Source organism: Urocampus carinirostris, chromosome 16, assembly GCF_059441175.1.
Source record: "Urocampus carinirostris isolate Australia breed hairy pipefish chromosome 16, RoL_Ucar_1.0, whole genome shotgun sequence".
Classification (NCBI taxonomy): Eukaryota; Metazoa; Chordata; class Actinopteri; order Syngnathiformes; family Syngnathidae; genus Urocampus; species Urocampus carinirostris.
The window spans coordinates 14,663,013-14,674,400 of record NC_142364.1 but is presented as its reverse complement, the minus strand read 5'-3'; the positions used below and the strand labels follow the sequence as shown (position 1 = coordinate 14,674,400).

Below are 11,388 nucleotides of genomic sequence, written 5' to 3'. Positions count from 1 at the left end.
AAATAGATTATAATTCATTTTTACTGCTTATCTTGTGATTTAATCATTGATTCTGTATCACTTATCCTGTCATAAATCTCAATTATGTTTGTGTATTTACTCATTTTGTATTTTTTTTACCTCAAGTCTGTACAAACTATTTTAAACTAAAATATTTCAATTAAACAAGAATCAGCTATATCTGGCTCTAAAGTACCGTAATTTCTGCACTATAAGGCACACCCTCAAAATATTCCTCTGTTAGCTATTTATTTCACCTGAATATAAGGTGCATGAAACTACAACCACAAGGACGGTATAAAAAAAAGAGAAATTCCAGTTTATAGGAAAATAAATATAAGAAAATCCGATTTTAACACCTAAATTAACTTGGGTGGTGCATAGATGGTAACCAATTATAGAAGCATTTCATTGTATGGAATTGTTTTGCATTTCAGAATTATTTACTGTATTTCAGGTCGGTATTGTGTACCTGATTATAAGGCACATTTTCTCATTTCTGGGAAATATTTGTTTTTAGGTGCGCCTTATAGACTAGAAAATATGGTAAGCCACCTAACTTTTCCTTCATTTTCCATTTGTTTTCCTTCAAAAATAAATGTTATGAAAAAGTTCAAATACAATAATAGTGCTCCAGTGGCATATGTGACCTACATTGGAGGAGGGCGGGAGGGGGAGGTAAAGTTACGTCCTCAGATGTCCGACGACCCCGTGGGGAGGGTCCAAAGTCCAGTTGGAGGGCCAGTGGGGCGTTTATAACTTTACCGTCAATTTCCCCGGCCTCCGGCTTTCCTTTTTTCCTTCTGGGAGTCATGTCGACTCGCATGCTGAAGCTGGTTAAGGTGCACCTGCGTTCCAGGGGCCACGCCGGCCCCCCTGATTTCCTTTTGCCTTCGAGGACGATCAGCTCCTCTTCCAGGAGAAGAGAAAGGTGAGGAGAAACATCAGTTGATTTGCTCTCCGAAGTGAAAACGTGTCAGTGCATAGAAAAATGACAACGAATAAGGTTCAAAACATCATGCAAACATCTCAGTGCAACCAGAAGAGGCGCTGTTCTTGATTTAGTTTACATTTTTATTTCATAGAAGGAAAAAAGTTTGACTTTTACAATTGGTGTTCACCTTCCGTCAGTGATTCATCTTTCACATTGGGTAAACGATGGAAGGACACGGCAGAGACTGTGGTCATTGGAGGGGGTTGCGTGGGCACCAGTTTGGCCTACCATCTGGCCAAAAGTGGCATGAAGGATGTGGTCCTGCTGGAGAAGTCTGAACTGACCGCTGGATCGACTTGGCATGCGGTACTTAGCGTTCCATTTTGCATACATTTTTACAACTCCATGACCTGACATCTCTTTTTAATCCTCGGGGAGAGTTACCTTTGTTTTGTGGCTTTTGTCATTATAGGCCGGGTTGACCACTTATTACCATCCGGGCATCAACCTCAAGAAAGTCCACTATGACAGCATTAAACTGTACGAGAAACTGGAATCCGAGACCGGACAGGTAAACACCCCCAAGTCTCGGTTGGTCTGAACGAAGATGCTAATTCTAGGCGATCGGACCGTCGTTGCCTCTTCATTTCTAAATTTCAGTTTTGAAGGCTCCCGATTTATGTCTCTGGTGGTGGTTGTATCTCCTAGAAGTGATTTAAATGAACTTCGTTAGAGTCTTTGGGCCAATTGTGGCTCATACATGCCTGTGACCATTCTAGAGGACACAACCAGCAGAGACACCAAATTCAGAAGAATGATTAGGGCTGAAATATGTTTGACAATCAAGAAGAGTCCAGTTGTCTCCATGACTTTTATTTCTCTGTGACCAGGCGGTGGGATTCCACCAGCCGGGCAGCGTTCGCATCGCGTCGACGCCTGCACGTGTAGACGAGATGAGGTACCAGATGACCCGCACCCACTGGCACGTAACCGAGCAGTACATGATCGGGCCTGAGAAAGTTCAGGAACTATTCCCCCTGCTCAACATGGACAAGGTAGAGTCAAGTCATTTTTATTTGCATAGCCCTTAATCACAAAGAGTCTCAAAGTCAAAACGGGAGTTACCTTAGCAATGTCTAACCTCTGTAACAGTGAACCAATTTGTTTGGTCCTGCTATGGTCTTGTTTTTAGGTTTTGGCTGGCTTGTATACTCCAGGAGATGGCCACATAGACCCTTACTCTCTAACTATGGCGCTGGCGGCTGGTGCCCGAATGTATGGTGCTCAAATCTACAACCCGGCCCCGGTTACTGGCCTTACGCCTACAGCTGACGGCAAATGGGATGTACAGACACCTCACGGAACCATTCGAGCCAACCGCGTTGTCAACGCCACAGGTTTGGATACAGTCTTCGTCCATTCGAACATTTTGGTCGACGAGTACGCATCACTCCAGTCCCGGTTACCTTGAATGTTCCAATGCAAATTGCTTCAATCACCGAGAACCTAAATGAGGATTTATACTTTAAAACAAAAAGCTTCAAAAGCTACAATATGGTGAGATAGATGTAAACCACTTTCTTGAAAATGTATGAAATATTTTGGAAATTCAACCTCTTGCTAGTGAGAAGGTTATTGTGCAAGACAGAACAAATAACAGTACAGTGTGGACGACACATTTTCAGCCAGGATTCAATAAAATCTTATCTAACACTTAGACCTTTGCCCAAGCGGACCATCCGTGGTTGAGTTGAGGGAAAACTAGCTCAAACTGGGTTCAAGTGGTTTTCAAAGGGGATTTTGATAGCATGTTTGTCTTTTTAGCAGGCATTTTCCATAACCTACTTGTATGCATGCGTGCAGACACCTTGTCCAATAATTAACGTCACAGTAAACGAACTATAACACTTTTTGCCCAGCTGGAGAACAAGTATGACATTGTTTTGTAGCCTCACCAAAGCAAACATTTGCAAATACCTATATGACTTTTAGTGGATGCTAATTAGTGGTGGCTCAATACTACTTTTTCTGGTCCAATACCAATAAAGATTCCACGGCCGAAAACCATTCCTTTGCTGATCCGATTGTTTTTGTCAACTAAGAATAAATCATTAAATGTGGATGTAATATTCTTGTCATCGACCTCTTAGTTTAGGTTAGACAAGTTAAACGTCAACTCTTTGTCACTGCGTTATACGCAACTGCAGCATGCATTCAGGAGTGTGCCCATTTCTTCTTCGTTTGTGGAAGCAGCCAGTCTCCAGACAGTTTTGGTCTTATGCATTAGATGAGATTTTTTTTTTTTTATAAAAAACAATCGATCCTGATCCAGTCATGTTGGCCTGGTTAAGAATGTACACAAATCCCTACAATGAAGTCGAGGCATGTTTGTTTGTATAGCCCTCAATCACAGACCACAGATTATTGCAAACAATAGACTATTATTACAACATCCCCTGATCTAAAACCTACCTGAGGGCAAGGAAAAACTAAAAAAAACCTCAAAATGAGGAAAATGAAGAAACTTTGAGAAGGGTACGCACATGAGGTAATCCCCCTTCTAGGATGACCAGGCTGCAATGGATGTTGCAATAACAAATAATACACAGCTATTGTCAACATAAAATATAGGTTATTCATATGCTATAGAATAGAAGTGTGTTTTAAGCCTAGATTCAAACAGCTCCACTAAGGTTTGCAGATCGAATCTCAGGGGGATGAGCATTCCACAGCACTGGGGCCCGAATGGAGAACAATCTCGAACCTGCGGATCTCTTCTTGGCTCTTGGGATCACTAGTAGACCAGCATTTTCAGAGCGAAGGCTCCGGACCCGGACATTAAATCTGAAAGTTATGAGGGAGCAAGTCCATGCATGATTTGGTATAATACCTACAGAACCTTAAAATCACATCTTAAGCTAACAGGGAGCAAATGCAGGTTAGCAAAAACCGCGATAATGTGATCAAACTTTCTTGTCTTGGTCAAAAGCCTCGCTGCAGCATTTTGTACCAGCTGAAGGCTCTTGATTTTGGACTTCAGGAGACCGGAGAGTAGTGCATTACAGTAATCGAGACGGGAGGTAGTCCGGCCATCCCCGATTCTAATTAGAGTTAGCAGGTCTTAGATAGCAACCATTGACCTGAGCCGGACAATAAATGTAAATTGCAACATATTGCAAACTAGCAAAACGCATAGTGCCCTGCGATTGGCTGGCAACCAGTTCAGGGTGCCCCCTGCCCACTGCCCGATGATTGCTGGGATGGGCTCCAGCACCCCCGCGACCCTACTGAGGATAAGCGGTGTAGCTAATGAGATGAGATGAGAAAACGCATAGTCTAAAGTTGCGAGGTCAATTCATGTCAAATGCTCTAATGAAAGTTAGCCCTCATAAATGAGAGCCTGTAATGTTAGGCGACCCAATAAGATCAGTTTCAACATATATGACAAATGACCACTGCTATGCTATATATAAAGCGTTATTAACTCGTCTAGAATTAACATTTGATGTGAGGACATGTGCAATTTCTATTTTGGGGCACATGTATTACTGTTTTATTCTTAAATTCATTTGATCAGTACTTTACTTGAGTGTGTAGATGGCAACTCCGCATAAACCTTGTACTTTTGACCTATATTTTTGTAATGACAGGACAACAAGCATCAGGCTTGATGAAAGGAATTTGGAAATACACCTACCCTAAGTGAAAAAACGAATTTAATTGTGCGAACAAAAAAAAAACATTGCACATACTACGTTTTTTAAAGCTCTAGCTAGCATCAGTCTGACCTAAGTCTATAAACAGGGAATACAGTACTGTGTTTCTTGCTTTCATCGTTTCTATTTTTCCGAGATGTCCGTATTCCGATGTCCTCATTTCGGAAAATGACACAATTTTCAATAGTTTTCTCCCATCAACGTTTGTCATTTCAGGATTCTGGGCCCGTGAGGTAGGGAAACTAATTGGTTTTGAGCATCCTACCATCCCTGTGCACCACCAGTACGTGGTAACAGCAACCGTGCCAGAGGTGAAGGCTCTGAAAAAGGAGCTAGCCGTCATCAGAGACCTGGAAGGCTCTTACTACCTTCGTCAAGAAAGAGATGGTCTTTTGTTTGGGCCCTATGAAAAGATGGAGAAAATGGTCCTACAAGACTCTTGGGTTCGAGACGGTGTACCCCCAGGTCGGTGAGACCCTTGTTGATCGGTTTTCTTGGCCCAATTTGTTGTTGCAATGTGATAAAGGAGGCCTTTATTACCCTATTTACAAATTAGGGTTGCAAGATTCTAGAAATTGATAATTCTGTACCACTGTAGGATTTGGCAAGGAGTTGTTTGAGTCTGACCTAGACCGTATCATGGAGCATGTGGAAATGGCCATGGAGATGGTCCCAGTACTAAAGAAAGCCGACATCATCAATATTGTGTCCGGCCCCATCACGTACACCCCTGATTTACTTCCCATGGTTGGACCACATCAAGGGGTCCACAACTACTGGACAGCCATCGGCTTCGGGTATGAGAGACAGGAACAACAGAAAATTGCCGTTCTGACAACATCGTATGCTCAGGTATGGAGTGATCCACGCCGGCGGGATCGGAAAATTCCTGAGCGACTGGATTAGAAACGGCGAGCCTCCGTACGACCTGATTGAATGTGACCCAAACCGCTACGGGAACTGGGTGGATGTGCCTATACTGTGTGCCAAAGCCAGAGAATCCTATGGCTTCAATAATGTAGGTAAGGATATAATACTGGATGAAATAAGATTCGGGCAGGCCAAGATGTGGCTGAATTTAGGTTTGGTTCCAATTACTCTCAGTCCAGATTATAGGATGAAATGACACAGGTCTGATGCTTTACTCTCCTAGTGGGCTATCCCAAAGAAGAGCGCTTTGCTGGCCGACCAACCTACCGTAAAAGTGGCATTTATGATATTCTCAAGGACAAGGCATCCATGGGTTTCCATGCCGGTTGGGAACAGCCTCACTGGTTTTACAAGCCAGGGGATGACACCGAATACAAGTAGGAGACAATAAAAGCAGCATAGGGAAATAGAACAAATGCTGATTTTCTTTTTTATCCGTCGCCAGGCCCAGTTTCAGGCGCACCAACTGGTTCGAACCTGTCGGTAGGGAATGCAAGCTCGTGATGGAGAAGGTTGGCGTGATTGACTTGACCCCTTTCGGCAAGTTCATCGTGAAAGGCAAAGATTCTCTGAAGTTGTTGGACTACTTGTTTGCAAACTCAATGCCCAAGGTGAGGGCTTTCGTCAAACAATGAATTACAAAGTTCAGGTGAGTCCCGGACGTCACTTTCCTGTGGTTCCAGGTGGGCCAGACGAACATCAGTCACATGTTGACACCCACTGGTAGAGTCTACGCTGAGGTCACAATCACCCAGTTGGCGCCAGGAGAGTTTTTGCTAATCACTGGCTCAGGATCAGAGCTTCATGATCTCAGGTAAAATATTCCCTCATGCAAAAAAGCTCAAGGTCCAGTTTTAATGCTTTTCTGTTATCATCAGGGGACTGTACATGCCCTTTTTTGTTGTTATTGATGCCCCCAGGTCTAGTTGGGTGTGGAAAATAACCATGGCAATTAAGAGAAAACTTATTTACAATGTTCAAATCCCAAAGCGTACAGCAGCTGTCTGTACAACTCTGCTTTTGGCTGCGATCACTATGCTATAAATTAAAGCCTTTTTTTGGAAGCTTCAACTCAGATCAGTTTCAAGTAACAGGTCAATGTGAGATCCCTGAAAACAGTTTTGTTTAGGTGGATCGAGGGAGAAGTGGCATCCGGCAGCTACGATGTTGACATTGCCAACGTGACGGACGAAATCGGCGTCCTGGGCGTCGCTGGTCCCATGTCTCGTAAAGTCCTTCAAAAGCTCACTCAGGAAGATATGAGCCATTCTGCGTTTAAGTTTCTCCAGTGCAAGTCGATCCAAATGGCAGGTGTTACTCTCAGAGCCATCAGGATCTCCTACACTGGTGCGTTGCCCGTTTCAAGTCGTATCTTTGTGCATTGTGTGCATTATGTTAGTACTGTTCTCACGCCGGGCGGCATGGTGGATGAGTGGTTAGCGCATCCGCGTCAGAGTTCTGAGGTCGTAGGATCAAACTTTCTAGTGTGGAGTTTGCATGTTCTCCACCTGCTTGAGTGGGTTTCCTCCGGGCACTCTGGTTTCCTCCGACATCCAAAAACATGCATTTCAGGTTAATTGTCCAGTCCAAATTGTCCCTAGGTGTGAATGAGCGAGTGAGTTGTCTCTCTCTGTGTGCCCTGCAACTGGCCGGCAACCAGTTCAGGGTGTCCCCTGCCCACTGCCCGAAGACAGCTGGGATGGGCTCCAGCACCCCTGTGATTCTACTGAGTATAAGTGGTGCAGAAAATGGATGGATGGATGGGTGTTCTTGCGCCATTTAGCATTTTTGTTGACCATTTTGGTGCATGTACTGCTCAGGTGAACTGGGATGGGAGCTGTACATTGCTCAGAAAGACATGGCGACTGTGTACCAGGCCATAATGGAAGCAGGAAAATCGGAAGGCATAGACAATTTTGGGACCTATGCCATGGCGTCCCTCAGGCTGGAGAAGGGCTTCAGAGGATGGGGAGCTGAGGTACAAAGGACTAATATATGCATGTTTAAAGCATTTGAGACATTAAGGTAACTGATTAACTCATCCCTACAGATGAACTGTGACACCAACCCTCTGGAAGCGGGCTTGGATTACTTCATCAAACTTAATAAGGTAGAAATGCTTAAACCTAACACAATACATGATAAGTAGGGTTATTAGTGTTGTTATTAATCTGTATAAAATGATGAACTAAGGATAACTATTAAACTAAACTATTAAACACTCAAAAACATTAAATACATACCGGTTTCATTTTAAAATTGCTAGCAGAGCGCTTATGTTCAAAAGCAATAATGGAGCCCATTCAAACGCTAATAGTCAATTAGCATATATGGTACTTGAAGCGTGTTTTTAGTAAAAATAACAAATCTTCACAATAACAAGAGATATTCACAGATGAATTCCTCCCCTAGTAATGAGCTACTTTAAAGCCCCAGTGTGTAATATTTGAACACCACTCTGGCACTGTATTGTCTATAGCGAACGAAAACCAGTGCCAAAAAGGACAGTGTAGCAGCAAGATGCCGGACAAACGGTGGCAAATTTCTCGATTTTTTTTTCTTATAAAAATTAACATTGGTATGATAGTTCAGGTATTTTTGCCTAGTATTCAAATCGCTGTTTTTTTTAATGAATGACAGCTTGTTGTACCAGTAGGAGGCACTATATATTACAAACTGTCCCTTTAAGATGATTGCATCTTCTATTCTCGGTGTTCACACCGTACAAACAAGACTCAACTCTGTCCTAAAGAGGCCAAAACGTGCAAGAAAAGCCATTTATTTCCAATGGCTGCACTGAATTCTCACTAATTTAACATGTGCCTTTTTTTAAGTCTCAATTAAAAACTTTTTAGTCTATTCAATTGATATTTAATAGATTTTTTTTTACGTTTTTCTGTTTTTTTCTTTTTTATTATAACCTAATTTGTTAATTATCCATCTGTCGTTCTACATTTTATGCTGATTGTTTGTATACCTTTTTAAAATATCAGGCTTTATTTTGACCAAAACTAAAATTTGATTGAGGATTATCCTTGGTACGATGAGAACTCCAAACCACGATTGTTGGGAATCCAAGATCAGATGACCTTGGGGTTAACTGTCCCCAAACATTGAATCACAAAACCTTTTTTTTAACTCATTGTCATTGGAGCAGCATGCGGACTTCATTGGAAAAGCCGCACTTCAAGAGATTAAATCCAAGGGCTTGAAGAGGAAGTTGTCCTACCTCGCGGTGGAGACACACGACGTGGACCCTGAGGGCAACGAGACAGTGTGGTGCGATGGAAAGGTGAGCGAATGCCAGCTGCTTTCCAGTAACCCGTGTACCCTAAAGGTATTCCGAAATCCTTAAACGTGCAAAATGGGAGGTAATTGTGCAAGTTTCTTTGCAGAAAATCTACATATTTTTCATCGGTGTATTTCAATTATGTTCTGAGATAATGCATTTTGAAGACAGCCTGTTTTGTCTTTGCCATCCTGAATTGTGACGTCATCAGAGGAACACCAGCTCCTAAGCATTTTTTTATCATTCAACAAGCCAATTAAGTTTCATGTAGTGTTGACTCTCCCTTGCGCCTTCTCCTTCACTCCACTCCTCCTCTTTCCTGCTACCCACCCCGTGCCCTCTGAGTAGCTCAGCCAACGGGGGCGGAGCCACTGAACCAGGCAGCTAAGCTAACTTTTCCCGACATGCCTTCACCATCGTAGAAATGTTTGTGTCTGTTTAAGAGATAGCGTAAAAAGGGCAGGTAACTTGTTTTGGAGAGGTAAGTTCAGGTGGGGACTTTTGAATTAGCTCTTATCATAACATTAGTTTATCAATCAAGCATGTCTATTTGTGATTGAGATGATAAAAAGCACGCTAAAGTTGACGTGATGAGCTCTTATCGTAACATTAGTTTGTCATCTTGGCTTTAAAAAGGAAATGCCCACATGCTTCAATTTGCGAGCTCTGTTTAAATTCCATTAATTTAAATCATGGTTGTATTGTATTTTATTTCTTTAGGTTATTGTGAATAGTTTATGTGCCTATATATAAGTTGCTGCTAAGCCAAATTTTATTTCCTGCCCTGTTAGTTTTTGGTTTAAGTGAAAGATAATTCACGTTAGTTGTGTTGAAATTCCTTCTTTTTTTACTGTAAAAGGTTTCACAAGGCAATTTAAGTTTGTTTGAATTTACAACAAATATATATATATATATATATATATATATATATATATATATATATATATATATATATATATATATATATATATATATATATATATATATGTACATATCCAAATCCAGCTACCGGACTTACTGTGCGGAGTTTGTATGTTCTCCCCATGCGTGGGTTTCCTCCGGGCACTCCGGTTTCCTCCCACATTCCAAAGACATGCATTTCAGGTGGATTGGCCGGTCCAAATTGTCCCTAGGTGTGGATGAGCGAGCGAGTTGTCTGTCCCTGTGTGCCCTGCGATTGGCTGGCAACCAGTTCAGGGTGTCCCCTGCCCACTGCCCGATGATTGCTGGGATGGGCTCCAGCAACCCCGCGACCCTACTGAGGATAAGCGGTGCAGCTAATGAGATGAGATATATATTTTTTCGCATTATTAAACATTTATTATGCCAATTTTTAAGCTTTTATAGCATATGAATATCGGCTGCAAATATCGATTATCTGCCTCCTCTTAATACCATTAATCGATATTGTATCGGCCCTAAAAAACCCATCATGGTCGATCCCTAGTGTTAATGGGATCCACCATTTTGAAAGTGTTCCTTCAATGACGTCACATCTCTAGGGGATATGAGGTCAATCAGTCAACTTTGAGACTAAATTTCTCGAGTCCCCCTGCAAGTGAAATATTTTGGAACAGATTTGCATAATTGGAGGGAGGAACGCTTTTCATTCTGTGCCCGATTGAAAAGAAATTCTGTTTGGGAACACAATCAGGTGGTGGGCAACACGACATCGGGGGCCTACAGCTACAGCGCCAAGCACAGCCTGGCGTTTGCCTACCTGCCCGTGGGACTTTCCTCCGTGGGCCACAAAGTGGATGTGGAGCTGCTTGGGAGGAAGTACCCGGCTGTGGTCATCCAGGAACCTTTGGTTCTCACGGAGCCCACTCGGACCCGCCTGCAGAACAAAGCCAAGAGCAAAGCATAGGGACATGAATATGGCTGCTATGTATCATGTGGCTTGGACACGGTTTTATGATGTACTTCCACCAGAACGTCTTACGAAATGTTGTTAATCTATGGTTTACATTTTGTTTGGTACCATTACAGAAATGACGCTACTCGCCTCTAATTAAGTGACATGATTAAACGTTTGTATATAATCATTTTTTACGCATGTGTGGAATAAACAATATGCTGTACGTTCATATTTTGAGAGATGGAATTTGTTGTCGGAGCTTTACAGAATTTGGAGCTTTGTTACTCTCTGTCGCCATCTTTGTGTCATTATTGCAGCCTCAGTCAGCTTATTCATGATGCCCGTGCAAGTACATGCATCTGTGGGACGGGCCCGAATAAGGGTGTTCTTTTTTTCATTTTTCTTGGGGTTTGGGTTGGCGTTTGGACTCTACTTTAGGTGGGCCTTTTCTTACTTTCACCATTTTCATGCTAAATAGACAAATTTAAAAAAATAAATCCTACAGGGACAAGCATGAGATCACTCTCCAGTAGTCCCCCTCACCCTTCCTTCCTTGAACCAAATGTGTTTCGTAACAAACAGCTCTGCTAAAAGTTAGATAAAAGAAAATAAAACAAATGGGCTCTTGGGACTCAGTTGGGCATTTATGATTCTTTTTATA

At 42.3% G+C, this 11,388-nt stretch overlaps 1 protein-coding gene across 1 annotated transcript; it reads left to right on the top strand.

Annotated features, from left to right (window-relative positions):
- Window positions 1–763: 763 nt before the first annotated feature.
- On the top strand, window positions 764–10,958 carry dmgdh (dimethylglycine dehydrogenase). Its single transcript, XM_088355806.1, has 16 exons — window positions 764–931; window positions 1,132–1,300; window positions 1,407–1,505; window positions 1,825–1,989; window positions 2,127–2,331; window positions 4,867–5,115; window positions 5,249–5,447; window positions 5,503–5,672; window positions 5,804–5,957; window positions 6,026–6,191; window positions 6,264–6,394; window positions 6,710–6,927; window positions 7,401–7,558; window positions 7,631–7,690; window positions 8,738–8,872; window positions 10,524–10,958. The coding sequence occupies exons 1-16, from the start codon at window positions 813–815 to the stop codon at window positions 10,734–10,736; spliced, it is 2,610 nt and encodes an 869-aa protein (XP_088211932.1). The 5' UTR covers window positions 764–812; the 3' UTR covers window positions 10,737–10,958.
- Window positions 10,959–11,388: the final 430 nt, after the last annotated feature.

What these genes read in the sequence shown, in the direction of transcription:
- dmgdh (XM_088355806.1), top strand. Translation starts at nt 813, where the DNA reads ATGTCGACTCGCATGCTGAAGCTGGTTAAGGTGCACCTGCGTTCCAGG. An exon ending in TCAGAGCTTCATGATCTCAG is followed by an intron (nt 6,395 to 6,709) that starts GTAAAATATTCC and finishes AGTTTTGTTTAG; the next exon opens with GTGGATCGAGGGAGAAGTGG. An exon ending in CATCAGGATCTCCTACACTG is followed by an intron (nt 6,928 to 7,400) that starts GTGCGTTGCCCG and finishes TGTACTGCTCAG; the next exon opens with GTGAACTGGGATGGGAGCTG.